Raw genomic sequence first — 19,397 nt, 5'->3', positions numbered from 1 at the left:
GAACATCTAGGTCTAGAGTACAAAAGGAATGTTCCTAAACTGTAATCAATCAAATATTGAGCTATTAAGAAGATGATCATTTGATATCTCTTACATAATCTACTAAAATCTTCAAATGGAGACCCCATAAGAAAAAAGAACGTTGTTTTTGACAAATATCAAAAGATTTCAAGTGTAACAAACGTGTAGTTGCAAAACCATCCCGAATCATCGTCTAGTTTCCGCTTCTACTTTAAGCCTTTAGCCAAGGCTCTGCTTATAATTTTCCTAAATCAAATGGGAGATCGAAATGTAATCGATGCAGAAAAAGGAACTAGATATTGAAGGAACTTGTGTGGTGTGGGATGCAAGGTACTGTGGCAACTGCATCATCAGCCTATTGATCTTAATTGGTTTATGATTTTCTACACTTTTCTTCATAATATAAAATCATGAAAAGTATCATCAAAATTGAGTGATTGTTTGGGAAACTTTACAAGATTATGAAAAAACTAATCAACAAGATTATAGAAAACTCTCTAGCAATAGTTTAGATCTTTCTTTTATTTACTTTCTATAATTTTATTAAAATTATCAAAATTTCTTATAAATTAGGAACTAATAACACCTCCTTAATTAGTTAACAAACAAATAATCTAACTGAAGTATTGGAATATATATGGGAAATTGTTAAAAATACCCCTTTTGGTGTGCCCCTTTTCAAAAATGCCCCTTTTAGATGTCCATTTTCAAAAATGCCCTTTTTTAAATCTGAAATTTTTATAAAGTTTTATTAGGTTTATAAGATACTTATGGATTGTAACTACTACTTGAAGACTCGATCCAAGTATTTATAAGGTTTTATAAGGTTTTTTAAAGGTTTTACAAGTTATTTTAAAGGATTTTTAAGGTTTTTCAAAGGTTTTACAAGATATTTTAAAGGTTTTTAAAGGTATTTAAAATGCATTTATAAGGTATTTATAAAGTATTTATAAGATTTTAGATACATAGAAATGTAGTTTGTGTATGTTTTAATAATATTACATACATATTTAGGTAAATCTTATATTTTTAAGAGCATTTTTTATAAGATTTTTAAAAAGGGGTATTTTTGAAAAGTGGCATTTTTGCAAAAGCCCCAATATATATTCCCTTTTATGTTTAGAAGGAAATAAAATAAAGAAATAGAAAAACAGAACAACTTTGGACATTACCAAAAAAAAAAACAGAACAACTTTAGATTGAAAAAAAGTTAACTAAAAGAAAAGGAAATAAATATATAACAGAAGTGAGCGTATTTGGGAAAATATGAAAATAAAAATGTATTAATTTCTCATAGAACTATGATTATAACAACTCTATAAATAGGGTTATTGTGTTAGGTTTTGTTCAAAACATAAAAGAAAAGAAGACAAGTAAAAGAAACAAGTCGTCAAAGAGAATCCAAAACTCCAACTTAACCTCGCCGTAAGAAAGATGGACCTGAAAGACTCAAAAAAGAAACAATATGACATCCTGATGAACCTGGAAGGATCGGTTGGGAATCAAAACGACATTGTTCTGAGGTTGACTCAGCACGTGATCGCCACTACCTCCGGAAAAACCTCTAACCTCGTCTTCTCCCCGGCGTTAATCAACGTCATCCTCAGTTTTATCGCCGCCAGATCTCCCGGAGCCACCGCAAACCAGATTGTCTCTTTACTTCAGGCTTCTTCAACCGATGAGCTTAACGCTGTCTCCTCCGGGATCGTCACCACCATCCTAGCCGACAGCACCGCTAGTGGCGGCCCGACGATATCGGCAGCGAATGGCGTCTGGATCGAAAAGACTCTCTCTGTGGAACCTTCTTTCAAGGATCTTTTGATGAATTCGTATAAAGCTGCTTTCAACCAAGTTGACTTCCTCACCAAGGTACTCTCTTTGATCCAAATAAACCTATCTTCTACATCAATTTACTAGGGCTTATACTAACATTAACATGCTTTAGATGTATGTAACATAGTAACATGAACATAGTGACATGCTTAGACGCTTAGACGCTTAGACTTAGATGTGTGCTTAATCAGATTTAGACAAGGCTTTTGTGTGAAAATCAAATCTCAGATGTTAGTGTAACCTAATTCCCTTAAACCTTCTCCAAATATTTCCTTCAGTCTCACTTATATGAACATCATTCGGTGAATAACTTAGCTAAATACTGGACTCATCACCAATCTTCTTCTACCAAATCATAGACGTTGATAGCTTTTGTTTGTTTGTTTGTTTTGGAAAGGCTGATGAAGTGACTAAAGAGGTGAATTCATGGGTTGAAGAGCTAGCAGACAAATGGACTCATCACTAATCTTCTTCCACCAAACTCTGCATCTCCTTTGACTGATCTCATATTTGCTAATGCCTTGTTCTTCAACGGAAGATGGGATAGTCAATTCGATCCATCGCTAACTGAAGATTGCGATTTTCACCTTCTTGATGGAACCAAAGCTCGAGTCCCCTTCATGACTGGTGCCCACAAAAACAGTCTCTATGTTTACGAATGTTTCAAAGTCCTCAATCTACCGTACAGAGGAGGACGCAATGACACTCGTAGTTTCTCAATGCAAATCTATCTCCCTGATGAGAAAGATGGGTTGCCTTCAATGCTAGAGAGCTTAGCTTCTACTCGTGGATTCTTGAAGGACAACAAGGTCCTTCCTAGCGAGCGGGCGCGTGTCAAAGAACTCAAGATTCCAAGGTTTAAATTTGCTTTTGATTTCGAAGCCTCGAAAGCTCTCAAGGGTTTGGGTTTGGAGGTGCCATTGTCCATGATCGTCCACAAGTCTTGTATCGAGGTAGATGAAGTGGGATCGAAAGCTGCAGCTGCTGCCGCTTTAAGAGGTGCTGGAGGTTGTTATTTTCCGCCAAAAAAGTATGACTTCGTGGCTGATCATCCCTTTCTCTTCATCGTCAAAGAGTACCGAACCGGACTAGTTTTGTTTCTTGGTCATGTCATGGATCCTTCTAAGCATTAATTTGATGAAACGATGAAACGAAACGCTCTTAATAGGGAAAACATTGGATATGCAATGTGTCTTTTATGTTCACAGGGCATGAAGTGGATGATTTTACTTAGATATAATAACATTCACTATGAGTTGGTTTTGTTCTTACACATAAATTGTAAAAAGAGTCTAGACAATCCCTGCAGGTTCTTAGATACTACCAGATACTTTGCATTCTTCTAGTAGATTAAGCAAGTTGTGTTCGGGCGCACTGAGTGAAGGCAAGATAGGACGGTTGGTATTGCATTGGCTAGCCCGTGATGGAATTGTCACAGAAACATCAGATTCTTCGTCCATCCCATCTTGGGCAATCGCCAAATCATCTCGTCTTCTCATCGAATTAGCCGACAATCTCTCTTTCCAGAGTCTCCCGTCCTGTTATCATAAAAAAGAGTGAAGCTTTCTACAAACACTCCTATCTTTGCAGTTTTCACTAAAGAAACCTAATTTTTTCATTTCTTGGAACTTTTTCAAGAATCATACATTGAGAATGGATGGCTCTGGGAGTGGGCACTGGATCGGTTGATCGTTGTCTAAGGGCTCCATCGGATGGTCCACCGGTTTAAACTCTGTTGCTACTTCGATCCCATGAGTTGCAGCGGTTGTGGTGTTAGCTGAAGGAGCAAGATCAGATCTTGGAGACAAGACTTCTCTGCCATCCTGATCATAGGAAAAGATTCACGTCAAGTGTAGCCTGAAACCAATTTATGGCTTTTCCAAAGAAATATTGGATCTCAGATTTAACTATAGCTTGAAATCTATTAAAGGTATTCATATTATAATTAAACAGAGAGAATCATGAACCAATGAAGGAACTCAACAGAACAAGAAGCTCTAAACATCTCCCAAACTAATCATCAACTCTCTGAGGCCAAATTGTTAGCATCTCAAGATGATAAGAGTAAAGAATATGCCCAACAAACAAATCTACTGTAGAAGTATCATACTAAAAAGGAATCACTATGAACATAAAGCTCAAGCACAAATCTAACAGAACAAAATCTCCTGTTCCATATAACTTCTACTGGAATCAGACAAGCAAATAGAAAAGAGAGCTTACGATGGCACTCTGTGTTCTCCTATGGCCGCCTCTAACAACAGAAAATCTGGAGAATATACCAACCATGCTATAGAATTCAATTACACAATTTTCTTGGAAAAGACGAATTTCTTGATCTTGACTTCGAAATATCTCAAGCTAAAACACAAAAGAAACAGTAGAAGAAAAGAAACTTGTCACGAAGAGTATAGATTCTCTCAAAAGCACCAAAGCAGAAGAACAAAAGCAGAGCCACAAAGAAATCTTCAGAATATTGCAGTGGACTGATAGATAATAAACGCTTTCTCAGCTTTAAGCTTTAAGCTTTGCTTGGCTTGAACAGATTCTCTGTTAAGGCTTCTTTCTTTTGGCCTCCTCTAATATTTTCCTTCAACAACTTTTCTTGGCTTTGAAAATTAGTATTAATTGATGATTCATCGCATTATAAAATGAAATAATTCCCTTATTGGAAAATGACATTTTTTTCTGGTTCAGCTATATTGTTCCTAAGAGAATAAAGTATTCATTCAATTCACATCGAGAAAGCTACAAATCAACTAGACGGATTATTTAATTTGACTACAGTAATTAAGCTATTTGAACCAACTCAAGAACTCAAGTGTTACTAAAGTATGTTGTATTCTTTTTCAGGACAGGCTAGGTACTAACTAATTTGTCGTTTTTCTTTTTCAAGGGAAAAAAGTATAAAAAAATATCTAATCAGCTAATGCTACGTACTACGTTACACTATACCTTACCTAATCTCGCCTAATCTTTTGGCTTTCGTACTTAATTGTGAAATTTTTGATTTGTTGAGAATCTCTATCCAGATGACTTTACAAATGAAAATATCTTGAGTCTATGTTTACTATCCTTGTCCTAGGAATTGAAAACACCATCAGAGCCACCAGTGACAAATGTGCCATGTCCTTATACAATACACACCTCAAACAATCAAGTCATCGGTATGGCAAAAAAAAAAAAAAAGCAATCAAGTCATCGCTCAGCTCAAAATTTGCAAAAAAAACTATGGTTCTGTTTAAAACCTTGTTAAAGTTTTAATTTTGGTTTTGGACCCTTAAAAGTTAAAATACACCAATTTGTATGTCAATTTAACAAGGTTCCGGTGCAAACTTACTTCACGCACATGCCTAGATATGGCCATGTCGCTCACCATTGTACAATTTACTAGTTTCATGTTGTTGAAAGCTCAAGACTACATAAGAAAGAGTATGAAATGAGATCCAATTTGGATAACAGAAATATGATGTATTTGTCAATATCTTAGTTTAGGAAATAACTAAGCCATAGAGTTTACTGGCTGGAAATTCAGAGAGTTGAATATAATCTCATTTCCATCTACATGTGTCATTTGAATGTGAAATTAGTGCTTTGTAATCTCAAACAGTTTATTGGCAAACAAATCTAAATGAAGTATTGGAATAGAGATTTGTTTTTATGTTAAGAAGGAAAAAATAAATAAGAAAGAAATCAAACAACAAAACAATTATAAAAAAATAATATAAAATCCATCAATAGTAGATTAGATAAAAGGAAATTAGGAAAAGAAAATCAAAAAGAAGATGAAATTAGATAAAAAGAAACACAAGAAGAAAAGGAAATAAAGAAAATAAAAGTGAATTTGGAAAAAAATATTTGTTAATTTTGTTTAGAACTATAATAACTCTCTTGTCTCTCTCTATAAATAGGGTTATTGTGTTGAGACTTTTGTTTAAAAATTAAAACATTACTAGATTTGAACCCGCGGTACACCGCGGGGCTATAATTTTTTTTAAAAAAATCTAAATATAATTAGTTTTGTTTATTAATAGAGAGTATAATATAATATTTTGACCTATTTTATAAATGTACCATCCATATATCTATATTAATAGTTTTGAGTATATTAATTGTGTTTTAGGTTTAAATGGTATATCTATATATACATTTAAACGACATTTGGCTTTCTTCTTCTTCTTGTCTCAGTTTAGGAGAAAGATTTTTCTTGCGGTACACCGCGGAGCTATTATTTTTTTAAATAGATTTTTCTTCCTTAAACTTCCAAATCTAGATTTTACCCCGCGGTACACCGTGGGTCGATATTTTTATAACTAAAATATAATTTTGCAAAATTTTAAGTTGTATTTGTTTTGTTAATATTGTTTATTTTGTTTAGTGTTTCTGATTTTATAATTAAATTTTGATTTTTAATTCTAGGATTTCATCCATAGTATATTGTTTAATATTAATATTGATCTAAACCCGTTGCACCATATAACCCCGTCCCATAAAATTAAACATCATTTGTTATTTATTTTGAATAATATTTTTATCCACTACGGGTCGCAGGTTCATGCGGATAAGCCCGTAGAGAATTGCGGGTTTGCGGGTCGACCCGCCAAAAGAGAAGCTATCTTTTGAAACCCTTTGTTTTGTTTAGAGGTTTAAGAAAATATCCCTAAAAAATAATTTTCATTATATGAAAAAAAAGAAGTAGAAGAAATTGTAGTATCAACATTCTCGATTTTTACATCACTCGTTACAATTAATTTTTTTTTTTGCAGATAAAAATCAGAAGTTAACTAAGTCGAGATTTTTGTGTAGAGATTTTTGGTAAATTGTTGAGAACATATTTGATTTCAAAATCTTTACTTAAATAGATAAGAAAAGATTTTGTAGAGACTTTTTCTAAATATATGAGAAATGAATTTCAATTAAAAATCTTTACTTAAATAAAACAAATCTAAATAATTAATACTAATGGCATATCATTGTAAATACTTCTCAACTTCAGGATTTATTTGCTAATTGTGATCCAAAAATGTATATATAGATAAAGAAAGTAAAGAGAAGAAGTAAAATAAGAATCCCAAAAGATTCAACTTAACTCGCCGTAAAAAAGATGGACCTACTACGCAGCCTACGAGAACCAATAGGGAACCAAAACGACATCGTCCTAAGGTTCACTCAGCACGTGATCGCCAGCAGCGCCGGGAAAACCTCCAACCTCGTCTTCTCGCCGGCGTTAATCAACGTCATCCTCAATTTCATCGCCGCAAGATCTCCCGGAGCCACCGCAGACCAGATTGTCTCTTTACTTCAGGCTTCTTCGACCGATGAGCTAAACGCCGTCTCCTCCAAGATAGTCACCACCGTCCTCGCCGACAGCACCACGAGTGGCGGTCCGACGATATCTGCAGCGAATCTGGATCGAAAAGTCTCTCTCTGTGGAACCTTCTTTCAAGGATCTCTTGCTGAATTCGTATAAAGCTGCTTTCAACCAAGTTGACTTCCGCACCAAGGTACTCTCTCTGATCCAAATAAACCTAACTTCTATATAAATTTACTAGGCATTATACTAACATTGACATGCTTAGATGTGTGCTTAAGTAAGTATACCCTAGATGTTGATAACTTTCCTGATTTTTGTTTTTGTTGGTTTTTGAAAGGCTGATGAAGTGACTGAAGAGGTGAATTCATGGGTTGAAGAGCAGACAAATGGACTCATCACTAATCTTCTTTCACCAAACTCTGTATCTGCTTTGACTGATCTCATATTTGCTAATGCTTTGTTCTTCAACGGAAGATGGGATGCGGAATTCGATCCATCCCTAACAGAAGACTCCGACTTTCACCTTCTTGATGGAACCAAAGTATGTGTGCCCTTCATGACCGGTGCCTCCTACAAATACAGACTTTATGCTTACGAAGGTTTCAAAGTACTCGATCTTCCGTACAGAGAAGGGCGGGATTACGAAGAAGACGGCCGTAGTTTCGCAATGCAAATCTATCTCCCTGATGAAAAAGATGGGTTGCCTGCAATGCTGGAGAGACTAGCTACCACTCGTGGAATCTTGAATGACGAAGAGGACATTCCTAGCCACCGGGCGGTCATAGGAGAACTCATGATTCCAAGGTTTAAATTTGATTTTCATTTCGAAGCCTCGGAAGCTCTCAAGGGTTTTGGTTTGGAGGTGCCATTGTCCACGATCATCCACAAGTCTTGCATCGAGGTCGATGAAGTGGGATCGAAAGCTGCAGCTGCAGCTGCTGTAATTGGTGTTGGCTGTGCTCGTCCTCCGCCAGAGAAGTATGACTTCGTGGCTGATCATCCTTTTCTCTTCATCGTCAAAGAATACAAGTGGACTGGTTTTGTTCCTTGGTCAAGTCATGGATCCTTCTAAGCATTAATTTTTTATGGCCAAAGTCTTATAATAAATAACTTGACTTAGTCCTCGAGCTTTTTTTTTTTAATTTTTCCTTCATATCTATCTTCTTAAACCCTTTATTATATAGTCGTTAACCTCGAGGTATGGATTTGTTGAATTTGACTTCATATATATAATATGTTGATTTGGTCAACGTAGTTCCTTATATATGTAATATCTTCATATACATGAACCAAATAAGAGAGTAAAGAAGTCGTCGTCGTTTGTTTCATTTCTCTGTCTCTTTTTGTTTCTTAACTCTCCCCGGATCTCTCGGCCGATATTGTGAAAAACTATTAAGATCTGAAAAGTGAACAATGAGTCGCCACCACGATCCCAATCCCTTCAACGAGGAAGAAGAAGAAGAAGAAATTGTCAATCCCTTCTTGGTAAATGCTTTTAACATGCGGCTTTCTATTTGTGGCTCACTTTCCTTTCAGATTCATTGAAATTTATTGCAGGCTAAGTGTATGTGGTCTTAATATATTTTTTATTGCAGAAAGGAGCTGGTGGCGTTGGAAGGGTTCCTGCGTCATCTAGGCCACTTGGATTTGGCAGTAACCTTTATTCTACCGTCCATATACCATTGGATAGGGTGAATGTAAGAACATTATTATTGTAACACTCATGCAATCTCTCACTTGAATTTCTCTGAGATTTTGTGTGTGATTGGTGCAGGACTCTAAACAGATAGAGCTTTCTGATTGGGAAGCACAACTTAGGAACAGAGAAATGGTTATTGTCTTCTCTACCTTTTCACTCAGTTTCTTGGCTTGTTGCTGGTTGGATTATTTCATGTAACTCTTTATCTCTGATTCACCCAGGATGTTAAACGAAGAGAAAATGCTATTTCTAAGTGTAAGCCAACAGGACCTCATGACACATTATTTTTGCAAAAAAACATTGTTTGAATCTTGTGCTGGTTGGTTTGTTACTAACGAAACACATCAAATTGTGTCACAGCTGGTGTGCAGATAAACGATAAAAATTGGCCGTCCTTTTTCCCAATTATACACCACAACGAGATACCACTTCATGCACAAAAACTGCAGTACCTGGCTTTTGCTAGTTGGTTAGGTAGGTTTTATTGATTTCATCTGCCATTCTATTTATAAACTGTATAAACTATAAAGTCATCTGCAGTGAACTGATGAACTTGTTACTGTTTGAATTTGAATTTTCAGGTCTAGTTTTCTGTCTCATATTCAATGTCATCGCAGTAATAGTCTGCTGGATTGAAGGCGCAGGTGAGCTTTTATATTATAACAAATTCACCATTTGAAGAAAACTATATTATGAAGTTTTGAGTGGATTTGGTTGAGCTAATGCTAGTTTATATATGAATGATAGGTGGTTATATCTTTTTTCTTGCCACAATCTATGCGTTTCTTGGATGTCCAGTTTCATATGTCTTATGGTACAAGCCTCTCTACCTAGCAATGAGGTAATGCTCCGATTATCTGACTATCCATAGACTAGGTCATATTGGTACTGTGCCTATAACTGTCTTATCACCTTGCAGGACTGACAGTGCTTTGAAGTTCGGTTGGTTCTTTTTCTTCTACCTGGTGAGTTGTTAAAAAAACCTGTCATCTTTAGATTCACAGTTTATCTTCATTCTACGCATGTATACTTTCTATTTCCTGTATTACTGAACGTGGTTCTTGATAGATTCACATTGGCTTCTGCATATTTGCTGCCATTGCTCCTCCTATCATTTTCGATGGACAATCATTAACGTAAGTAGTCCAATCATTGCTGTTTTAATTAATTAATCTCGTTCTTAGGCTTTGCAATGCATCATGTATGTTTTGTTTTAAGATGATCACTTGGCAAGTTGTAAGTTGTTCTGCTAGAAATAACAAATTATGAGTAGAATGAGAACTAGAAAGCTAAGAATCTTAACTCTGTGTTTCAACTAGCCATCATTTGGAAACATCATTTCATTTACGACATAGAAAACTTCATCAACCGTCAAACTAAACTCTTTGTGTCATGAAGCCTCGTCCAAGATTATGTGTCTCTGTATATACTTATCTGCGTGTGTTGCAACAAGTAATCCTCAATGTCTTCTCATCTACAGGGGTGTACTAGCAGCAATAGATGTAATCTCTGCCAGTTTATTAGCCGGAGTACGAACCATGACCTCTTTTCTATATTCACTACTGATCAGTTGTTACCAATTTAGTTCCTATTAACCATAACACATAGCTAACTTAGTTTCTTACTGCAGATCTTCTACTTTGCCGGCTTTGGTTTCTTCTGCATGGAGTCACTTCTGAGTCTGTGGGTTCTCCAGGTAAAATGATACTAGTCTACCTTCTATATGCTAACCGATACCTAACCAATATATTACCCAAGTTTATGCCTTAATGTGCTTCCACCACTGTTAATTGGGATTTTTGCAGAAAACATACCTCTTCTTCAGAGGAAACAAGGATACAACAATGCAAATACTAGAGCAATACAGTACTCTCAAAATACCACCCTTTTAGAAGGTTTGATTATACCACCTTACAACTAATGTAATTACCATTGTGTCATTGTCTGCGATTAAACTCTGTTGTGTAGTGTTGTGTGTAAGTAGTCGTAGTGGCAAAAGAGATAATGTGTTCTATTACGTTTATGATTCAACATTTTGGGGGTAAAAGAGTAGAGATTATGTTTCCAAAGCCAAATCTGTGTTGACGTGTGATGATGTTGACCGATGGCCAAATGCATTGATAAAACATCTTTGCTATTCTTTCCCATGGCAAAAAGAGCCGGAACGAGCAGAGATATAACAATTCGCAGAGTCGAAAGAAGCTTAATTGATCCATAATGTCTCCTACTTTAAGGCACCCTAAAGAAATTCATGATCGGATTCAACCAAACATTGTTGCAGTACCAAACATTCCTCCTAAAGGAAAATAAGTGTCGTCCTATATGATGTTAAAGCAACTACGAAACATATATACAAAGATGCCAAAAGTGTTAATATGACTTGCATGGAAACCACAAAAGCTAAAATCTAAAACCAAACCCAACTAATGAAAGACTACTTGATAGTCACAAACTTGTTAGTACCGTGTCTGGCCCAATGGTTCTTGAGATCAACAGGGTGAGAGAGGTTATAACCTTCGCCAGCAAGCCTAGCAAGGAGCTTGACATAAGCACCATTGCTCATTTTTCTTCCAGCAAGACGAACCCTGGGTCTTGTGGTGCTCATGGGTAGTGGGTATGTCGATATGCTGATGGTACAGCACGAGGATTGCCAACCGCCCATGCCCCACTTGTAGCAAACCCTTGAAACGCCTGTACATGAACAAACAGGAGGAGGAACCCCAGAAGTATCAAAGCTTGAGATGTCAATGTTGATGTCCAGATTCTTTTTCTCGCGTTTTGTTTCTGGTATGCTCAGTGTTTTCTTTGACTTGTTGGATGCAGAGCGTTTCTTCCTTGGCGGGTTTGGCTTCAAAGATTTCAAAGGAGACTGATTTACAGACTTCTGTTTCACAGTTTCCATATCATTTCTGGAATCTCTAGTAGGAGGAGGAAACAAATGAGATTGAGGCACCATCACACCTTCAGCAGGATTTGCTTGAGAAAGATCAATGCCTGTGGTCTTTGGAACGGCGATACAGGAATGTAACCAATGAGCATTAGACGTACGCAAGCCTGCACCCTTGTTTGCATTTGTAGCAGATAGCATCAAGTTTTGTGAAGGAAATGAATTCATCTTGATAGCTAGTTTCAGTGGAAAGATCACACCTTCACGTCACGGCTCCTGCATCATTTCAAAAGCAGATCAGATAAGCCAACATTTCGAATCAACAACTGAAACTAACATTATAAAGAAACACACAGATCCAGAAGCAAGAGAACTATAAAAAAAAAAAACACTCTACTAGCTCTATAGTATATAGTCTATACAATGCCTTAATTGGGATATTACAGAGAACATAATCTACAGTTTTTTTTTTCCAGTAACAGTTTTCAATCAAAAGACAAACGTTTTACAAGACAGAATCTGCTATGCACACAACCTATATCATTGAAACCCAGATAATCAGAACACATTACACAATCTAAAGCTTAAAGACTACATACGTAGGAAAAGATTTGATCTTTCAAGATTGTTTGAGTGATAATTGGCAAACCCAGAAGACTTTAAGAAAGAAAATCAAGACCCATAACCGGAAAACCTTAACTCGCAACCATAAACCATGCAAAATCAAAACCTCTGACTACTATTAGGGCTCCAAAAGAATCATACCCAGAAACAGAGTCGACACCAAAAGAGAGTGATCTTTTCGGCTACGTAAACAAGAGAAATCGTCAAGAGTTAGCAGTGACAACACTCCACCGCTATGCTCGCTCACTCTGCGCACTCTTTCTCTCTCAAGCGTGTGACCTTTTTGTTTTGGTGGACGAATTAATTAATTCTCTCTTTTAGGCCATGAGAATTTCTAGGGCTCACTGATTTTTATAATCTGTTTCTTTTTGCCCCACGCGAAATTTATGCATATTTGATATCTAAAAAATCTAAAAATATTGATATCTAAAAACTAGACATTTGATTTTATCAACTAACAATATAAAATTCTGTAATCAAATTTTGAAATTTTGTTTTTTTGCCATTAAGATTTGGTAATATAACACGATTTGAACTTATCTTAAAAACTTGTGGGAAAGCCTTTGGGCTCATGTGACATTTGGTGTATAAGTATCAACATTTGGTGTATAAGTATCAACATTTGGTTTAGACTTTAGATAGTAAAATTTGGCATATGAATGAATTTTTACAACTAAATAACTTGGTTGATCTAAACTAAAATGATTAAATTAGACAAATAGTGACATGAAGTGTTTGTTTCTCTTTGTCATGATGATGACAAACAAAAACATAAACGAAAGCATGAATTTTCTATGCTAACTAAGTGGCAGAAACCAAGTCAGGAGGAACAGAAGCAAGATCAAGCACCCAAGACTCTTTCAGATCAGCTCCAGATTCATCTTCAGGCAGCTTCTTGGCCGGAATCTGATGAGAGAGCAAGGCTGCAACATCGTCTTTCTCGACCCACCTGACTGCATTATACCCGTAATTCCGTCTCTTGAACAAGTTGCTACAATCGTTTACCTTCTCCAAATATGCTACACTCAAGCCATATGCATCAGTATACATCGTCAAGCACACGACAATCTCATAGCGTCTGGTCTTTCTTCTCTGAAGACCTGAATTTGTATCTGAGTAGACTGCCCAAACCGAGCCTTTCCTGGGATATATTTGGTATACTTCTCGTGCAGCCCTTTCGCAGTTGACAAGGTGAGAGAATGGTTTCACTTGCTCGATCAAAGCTTTCTCTGCAACCCGGAACCTACCACAAGGCATATGAGAAGAACTAATCTTCATCCAAGAGATTAGTTTCTCGTTCTCAAAATCCAACCAGCTGATCCATACCTTAAAAGGGTTCAAAGAGACTACATCATTAACCAAACAGTAACTCCGAGGCATTTTGTCATCACCACCATCATATATCACCCAAATCTGCCCTTTCTTGAAGCTCCTCGGCATCCTGTCCTTATCAAAATCATACAGTTCAAAATCCTCGTCTTCCATATAGATTTCTTGGCTCAACTTACCTCGATCCCTCTTCCTATCAACCCGTGGCACGTATTCTAAATCCACAATCTCAGTTAAATTCTTGTGGTTCGTCATCTTCTTCTTCTTTATATTCTTACTATTCTTTAAAGCTTCTCGTTTATTATTCACCTTGTTAGTACTCATCTCCCTTAACGTTTCACTCATAGAGACATCAGCTGAAGATCTCTTCTGCGTTTCCCTTCCCAAGTTTTCTTCTCCAATGCTATCTTTCTCAGTGATCTTCGGCTTCACCTTCGATTTGTTTCTCTTTATCACCGATTGCATTTCTGCCAAAGTCATCATCCCTTCATCTTCTTCATCCAACATCTCAGATACATTGACAGCTTCTGCTCCTTCCTCACTCATCTCCCCTGTCTCAACTTCTCTTCTCAGACTTTCACCATCACTACCAAGAGGCCTCTTCCTCCTACTATATGTTATGATCTTGGAAGTACAAGCTCCATTTGCACTTCCATCTCTACCCTCTTCTTCCTTCTCAACTTCCTTAGCCTCAAAACTCTTCTTGCAACTAGAGCACATCAAATTTTGTCCTAAATTCTTCCTAACAAACTTATGCACCGACCTACAACCCGAGCAAACCGTCGAAAACGTTGACGTTTCATCATCACCACAACCACCACTTACCATTTCTCCCTGAATCCTAATCCTCAACTTCATATCATAGTCAGTCCTCCTAACCTTATCAGAGAAAACCCTAAAAGCCTCATTCAAAAGCTTGAATCCCTCCTCGCATCCCACGTATGGATTCTTATCAGGATGCAACACCAAAGCTAGCTTCCTATACTGTTGTTTAATGGTATTGATATGAGAAAAAGGCTCTACCTTTAGAACCTTGTACCATTCCGGCAAACCTCCAGCGACTGTTGCGGCGGAGCTGATAATCTCGAAAGCGGTGACCATGGCGGATAAACCTTCCGCGTTCGGAGACAAGCTGAGCGCTTTCTGCGCGTGAGTTAACGCCGACATCAAATCACCGCAATTGAAACTCGATTCCGCTAGTGCTTTATGGTGTATGGATTCCTTTTCTACTTCTGAGTCTGATACAGACGCCATTGCTGTGTAGCCGGAGACGCCTTCAAACATTTCAACTTTGAAAGAGAGAGCTCTGCGTTTTCTCTTCCTTGAATTCTCTCCCTCGCCCTAGTCTTCTTTTTATTATTTTTCTTTCTCACCCTCTTATTTCTTATGAATCTCTCTTGTGCCTTATACTTTTTTATAAGTGAATTCACATACTCTTATCTCCTAAATTACAGGAAATTAGATCAATACAAGTAACAACCACATACATAAGATAGTATTCCTAACTAGTATATGTACATTGATAATTTGTAATGACATGTAACATTACTAATGACATTGTTTTTCTATCCATGTGTTGTGTGTATTCTATACATAAACTTATGTGTTCATAACATTTGATATATACTTTGCAAAGCCACTTTTTCCAATGTATTTATGTCTAACAACAACTGTCAATTTTGGTTTTGAAGATCTTCCTTTTCAAATTTTAACATTTTGGGTCATTGTAAGGCTTTAAATGGGTAAAATTCATAAATAAGTTATAAAGAAGGAGTTAATAAAAACACTTAATTTAGGGAAAGAAGCAATTTTTATTCCTCGTGAACTCCACGCGGCCCTCTTTCTTCTCCGTCAGAAAATACAAAACAATCAGCCAATTTATCTTTGGTCAAGAGACATTGATTCTCTTAAATTTCTGCAAAATCAAGCTCAGAGATTCACACCACATCTCAAATTGTGCTTCAGAGTTTCCAAACATTACCAGTCGTTAGGTATTTCTGTTCACATCTCCAAGTTTGTATCTTTGAGGTTAGATTTTAGCGTTTCTGTTCTGAATTCGATTGAGTTTTCTAGGGCTTTTCGAGGGTTTCTGTTTATACTACTGAATTTTGTGTTATTGTGTTTTTCCGCTCCAACATTGTTACCTGTTTCTGCATCTTGAGAAAAAGACTAGACCTTTTAGCTGTTGGTTTATCAATATATGTATAGCTGTATTGGTCAACGATCAGTAGGAGAATTTTGGAACGAAATCTGTAACATCTTATTAGCTGAAATGTCGAAAATTGTTGGATTTGATTGAGTTTATGCATGACTAGATCTCGTCGTGAGTTAGCTTATAGCTGACTTCGTCTTGCAGGAAGCAATTACGGGTTGTTTTAGAAATTAGCGAACGTGATAATGGCTAGCAATGAGACGGAAAAATCTAGTAAAGAGAAGGAACCTAAAACACCTCCTTCTTCTTCTGCTGCTCCTCCCTCTTCACAGGTTAATGTTTACTCTTCTCTGCTTCCAATATTTTAAGAGGACCCTAATATAGAAAAGGAAAACAAATCCCATGATTTAAGCTATTAGAAGCCACGATTAGAAGTGAGATACTAGAAAGGAAATAGATGTATTCTAGATTTCAGCTATTTGTATCCCTATCAGTGATATGCTATAGTTGGAATATTCTGTGTTTGTAGGAACCTTCATCGGCTGTGAGTGCTGGCATGGCTACTCCAGATTGGTCTGGTTTTCAGGTTAAGACAGAGTCCTCCGTCTATGGATCTGTGGTCTGTTTTCTCGTTGCATTTGATCTTTATGGGTTTCTTTTTGACAGGCATATTCTCCTATGCCGCCGCCTCATGGTTATGTGGCATCAAGTCCCCAACCTCACCCTTATATGTGGGGAGTTCAGGTAAACTGGCTTATGCTTTCTCGCTTTTTATTGTGATGTGTATATCGGTGTTCAGAGTGCTGGAAAGTTTCAACCTACTTATTGACTTATAATGAATTCGTTCAGCTCTTTGGCATCATAGCTTTGATTGATTACTGATTAAGACATCAAATTTTGCAGCATATGATGCCTCCTTATGGAACTCCGCCTCATCCTTATGTTGCAATGTATCCCCCAGGTGGCATGTATGCGCATCCTTCAATGCCTCCGGTACTGCCAACAGTAGATATTCGATTGCAGTGGACATATATTGAAATGGTGGCTGTTAATTATATCTTTAATATGTTCCATTCTGTATCAGGGTTCTTATCCATATAGCCCTTATGCTATGCCTTCTCCAAATGGAATGACTGAAGTTTCTGTGAGTTTGCATCCCATCATATTTCATTCGGTCGTTCTCAAATGGTCTCTGCTACCTTTACTTATTGTAGGATCATAATTGAGAAATGATTTTATGCAGGGCAATACTACAGGCGGCACTGAGGGTGATGCTAAACAATCTGAAGTGAAGGAAAAATTGCCCATCAAAAGATCAAGAGGAAGCTTGGGAAGTTTGAACATGATTACAGGAAAGAACAATGAACCTGGGAAAAACTCGGGAGCATCAGCCAATGGAGCTTACTCCAAAAGGCATGTAACATGCTTGATTTTATCCGGTCTATGTGACGTGGCATGTATGCATGGTTGTTATCTTGGGAATTTGATTATGTTTGGACTAGGACCCCTTTTGGACTTATGCTACTTCATTAGATAATATTCATTCTATTATTGCTCTGAGATTGTCAGAATTGTTTGGTTACAGTGGGGAGAGTGCTTCTGATGGTTCAAGTGAAGGAAGTGATGGAAACTCTCAAAATGTAAGTTTCGGAAAGCTATCATCAGCCTTTTCATTTGACTTGTATCTTTCTTGGTATGCATTCATTCTGGCAACCATGTTGTGATGAGGCACTGTTGCATGGGGAACACCTAGTTAGTCGACTCTGCAAGTCTTTTATTTGAGTATAAAAAATTTGTTTTCTAAGAACCTAGCATGAATCTGAATTTGGATTTTGACCTATTCAGATCTGTCAGTCCCTTGGAATTTCTCATTTGAATTTCATGTGTTGCTAGCACTTGGAATGTGCACACTGGCACACATAACCTTTGCGTTGTATATGTTGCATCATCAAACATTTTTGTTGGATCGTTGAGCTCGAAAAGTCTTAAAGCCATTTCCCTCTTTCTATGGGAGTGAGGAGTTCCTACAGTAATTATGACCGATTCTGATTTGCTTTGCAATTCTTGTAGGACTCGGGATCTGGACTAGACGGAAAGGATGGTTGGTTTACGATCTTGTCTTTTTCCATTACTATCATGTGGCTAATACCGTGAAAGCTGCTTACCAGAGAGTTCTTTTTTGTTTTTCCATTCAGCTGAAGCAGCATCAGAGAATGGTGGTTCTGCCAATGGTCCGCGAAATGGAAGTGCTGGTACACCTATTCTACCGGTGAGCCAGACCGTACCAATCATGCCAATGACAGCTGCAGGTGTTCCCGGCCCACCAACAAATTTAAATATTGGGATGGATTACTGGGGTGCTCCAACTTCAGCTGCTATCCCTGGAATGCATGGGAAAGTATCTACACCAGTTCCTGGAGTTGTTGCTCCAGGGTCGCGAGATGGTGGCCATTCACAACCCTGGTTACAGGTGTGTGCCCACCTTTCTTCCCTAATCCTTAGTAAAATTTGAATCGCTTTTATCCTCAAACTCAGATTTGTTTGTCCTGCAATTAGGACGATAGAGAACTTAAGCGACAGAGACGGAAGCAGTCCAATAGGGAGTCTGCTCGAAGATCCAGGTTGCGTAAACAGGTACTAAACATCCCTCTAGATCACCTCTAGCACGCCCATGTGAGCAAATTATCGACACGGAAGAAGTGTTTGTGATTTAGGCTGAATGTGATGAGCTGGCCCAACGCGCTGAGGTGTTGAACGAAGAAAACACGAATCTCAGAGCAGAAATCAACAAGCTCAAAAGCCAGTGCGAAGAGCTCAGCGCTGAGAACACCTCTCTCAAGGTAAAAAAAGAAAACTAAACTTTCAAAATTAGTTTTAGAGCCAACCAACGAAACAGTAACCAGGTCAGATTCACTTTACATCAGACACAGAAAGTGAAACTATTCGTCTTCTGTATAATTTGTTCTTGCAGGACCAACTTTCATTATTCCCTCCACTTGAAGGCATAAGCATGGACAATGACCACCAAGAACCAGACACCAATCAAACAGGCGCTGCAGAGAGAAAGGTTGATTCCTACAAAGACACAACGTGAGAAGACATAGAGCAAAACCAATTCCTAACACAGGTATAAAAAAATGTAGCAGCAGCAGCAACAACAACACTCGGCGGTTCTTTGCTAACAGATGGTTTGTAGGATTTTAGGCATCAGAGATCAATTGGTTTGGAATAGTTTCTTTAGCTTCTTGAGGGTTGTCGGTCCAGTGTGTATGTGTAAGTTACTACATTAGATATTTGGGAGAATAGTTTCCCTTCTTTTATCGTCTTACTTTGTCTTTGCTCTATTTGCAGAAGCGAATTTGAGGCAATGTGCTTATCTGTATCAAAATTGTTATCCGTTTATTTTATATTTATTAGATTTTCTTATTTATTTTTTCTTCACTTTATGAATGCGATTGAATTCAAGTGTGCAAAGGTTAACAAAATGAATCTACTATGCCTACCATTTCTGTATCCTGAATCCTGATGATGTACTCAT

At 37.3% G+C, this 19,397-nt stretch overlaps 5 protein-coding genes and 2 pseudogenes across 7 annotated transcripts; 4 read left to right on the top strand and 3 right to left on the bottom strand.

Annotated features, from left to right (window-relative positions):
- The first annotated feature begins 1,277 nt into the window (after positions 1 to 1,277).
- LOC110229565 lies at positions 1,278 to 3,005 on the top strand (annotated as a pseudogene).
- A 43-nt stretch (positions 3,006 to 3,048) lies between these two features.
- On the bottom strand, positions 3,049 to 4,578 carry LOC9317469. Its single transcript, XM_002879512.2, has 3 exons — positions 4,078 to 4,578; positions 3,501 to 3,677; positions 3,049 to 3,392 (listed from the first exon to the last, which is right to left on the bottom strand). The coding sequence occupies exons 1-3, from the start codon at positions 4,141 to 4,143 to the stop codon at positions 3,168 to 3,170; spliced, it is 468 nt and encodes a 155-aa protein (XP_002879558.1). The 5' UTR covers positions 4,144 to 4,578; the 3' UTR covers positions 3,049 to 3,167.
- A 2,354-nt stretch (positions 4,579 to 6,932) lies between these two features.
- Positions 6,933 to 8,494, top strand: LOC110229542 (annotated as a pseudogene).
- Positions 8,456 to 10,909, top strand: LOC9315625 (secretory carrier-associated membrane protein 4). Of its 2 annotated transcripts, none has more exons than XR_002332940.1 (12): positions 8,456 to 8,653; positions 8,764 to 8,865; positions 8,943 to 8,999; positions 9,089 to 9,122; positions 9,228 to 9,341; positions 9,449 to 9,511; positions 9,615 to 9,708; positions 9,787 to 9,832; positions 9,936 to 10,003; positions 10,348 to 10,396; positions 10,476 to 10,563; positions 10,673 to 10,688. XR_002332940.1 is itself a non-coding variant. In XM_021030036.1 (12 exons), the coding sequence occupies exons 1-12, from the start codon at positions 8,582 to 8,584 to the stop codon at positions 10,757 to 10,759; spliced, it is 852 nt and encodes a 283-aa protein (XP_020885695.1). In that variant the 5' UTR covers positions 8,456 to 8,581; the 3' UTR covers positions 10,760 to 10,909. The 2 variants fall into 2 exon arrangements, 1 of the variants encoding a protein (XP_020885695.1); XM_021030036.1 differs by having other exon boundaries at positions 10,498 to 10,563; positions 10,673 to 10,909.
- A 198-nt stretch (positions 10,910 to 11,107) lies between these two features.
- Positions 11,108 to 12,850, bottom strand: LOC9315624 (protein BASIC PENTACYSTEINE7). The gene is made up of 2 exons (XM_021030037.1): positions 12,520 to 12,850; positions 11,108 to 12,030 (listed from the first exon to the last, which is right to left on the bottom strand). The coding sequence occupies exon 2, from the start codon at positions 11,980 to 11,982 to the stop codon at positions 11,302 to 11,304; it is 681 nt and encodes a 226-aa protein (XP_020885696.1). The 5' UTR covers positions 11,983 to 12,030; positions 12,520 to 12,850; the 3' UTR covers positions 11,108 to 11,301.
- A 175-nt stretch (positions 12,851 to 13,025) lies between these two features.
- LOC9317468 lies at positions 13,026 to 15,062 on the bottom strand. Its single transcript, XM_021028885.1, has one exon. It carries the CDS (start codon positions 14,989 to 14,991, stop codon positions 13,180 to 13,182), a length of 1,812 nt encoding a protein of 603 aa, XP_020884544.1. The 5' UTR covers positions 14,992 to 15,062; the 3' UTR covers positions 13,026 to 13,179.
- Positions 15,063 to 15,524: 462 nt separating this feature from the next.
- On the top strand, positions 15,525 to 19,291 carry LOC9315623 (bZIP transcription factor 16). 2 transcript variants are annotated; one of them, XM_021028889.1, is made up of 13 exons: positions 15,525 to 15,735; positions 16,064 to 16,191; positions 16,389 to 16,445; positions 16,526 to 16,603; positions 16,763 to 16,852; positions 16,944 to 17,003; positions 17,103 to 17,272; positions 17,445 to 17,499; positions 17,930 to 17,960; positions 18,055 to 18,329; positions 18,416 to 18,493; positions 18,574 to 18,699; positions 18,831 to 19,291. In XM_021028889.1, exons 2-13 carry the CDS (start codon positions 16,105 to 16,107, stop codon positions 18,951 to 18,953), a joined length of 1,230 nt encoding a protein of 409 aa, XP_020884548.1. In that variant the 5' UTR covers positions 15,525 to 15,735; positions 16,064 to 16,104; the 3' UTR covers positions 18,954 to 19,291. The 2 variants fall into 2 exon arrangements, with proteins under 2 accessions (XP_020884548.1, XP_020884547.1); XM_021028888.1 differs by having other exon boundaries at positions 15,526 to 15,698.
- The last annotated feature ends 106 nt before the right edge of the window (positions 19,292 to 19,397 follow it).

The sequence above is a fragment of the Arabidopsis lyrata genome, assembly GCF_000004255.2.
Source record: "Arabidopsis lyrata subsp. lyrata unplaced genomic scaffold ARALYscaffold_4, whole genome shotgun sequence".
Classification (NCBI taxonomy): Eukaryota; Viridiplantae; Streptophyta; class Magnoliopsida; order Brassicales; family Brassicaceae; genus Arabidopsis; species Arabidopsis lyrata.
This window is presented reverse-complemented; position numbering and strand designations above follow the sequence as displayed.

What these genes read in the sequence shown, in the direction of transcription:
- LOC9317469 (XM_002879512.2), bottom strand. Translation starts at nt 4,143, where the DNA reads ATGGTTGGTATATTCTCCAGATTTTCTGTTGTTAGAGGCGGCCATAGG. An exon ending in GGAGAACACAGAGTGCCATC is followed by an intron (nt 3,678 to 4,077) that starts GTAAGCTCTCTT and finishes TCCTATGATCAG; the next exon opens with GATGGCAGAGAAGTCTTGTC. An exon ending in CAGAGCCATCCATTCTCAAT is followed by an intron (nt 3,393 to 3,500) that starts GTATGATTCTTG and finishes TTATGATAACAG; the next exon opens with GACGGGAGACTCTGGAAAGA.
- LOC9315625 (XM_021030036.1), top strand. Translation starts at nt 8,582, where the DNA reads ATGAGTCGCCACCACGATCCCAATCCCTTCAACGAGGAAGAAGAAGAA. An exon ending in AACTTAGGAACAGAGAAATG is followed by an intron (nt 9,000 to 9,088) that starts GTTATTGTCTTC and finishes TGATTCACCCAG; the next exon opens with GATGTTAAACGAAGAGAAAA. An exon ending in AGAAAATGCTATTTCTAAGT is followed by an intron (nt 9,123 to 9,227) that starts GTAAGCCAACAG and finishes ATTGTGTCACAG; the next exon opens with CTGGTGTGCAGATAAACGAT.
- LOC9315624 (XM_021030037.1), bottom strand. Translation starts at nt 11,982, where the DNA reads ATGAATTCATTTCCTTCACAAAACTTGATGCTATCTGCTACAAATGCA.
- LOC9317468 (XM_021028885.1), bottom strand. Translation starts at nt 14,991, where the DNA reads ATGTTTGAAGGCGTCTCCGGCTACACAGCAATGGCGTCTGTATCAGAC.
- LOC9315623 (XM_021028889.1), top strand. Translation starts at nt 16,105, where the DNA reads ATGGCTAGCAATGAGACGGAAAAATCTAGTAAAGAGAAGGAACCTAAA. An exon ending in CGCATCCTTCAATGCCTCCG is followed by an intron (nt 16,853 to 16,943) that starts GTACTGCCAACA and finishes ATTCTGTATCAG; the next exon opens with GGTTCTTATCCATATAGCCC. An exon ending in AATGGAGCTTACTCCAAAAG is followed by an intron (nt 17,273 to 17,444) that starts GCATGTAACATG and finishes GTTTGGTTACAG; the next exon opens with TGGGGAGAGTGCTTCTGATG.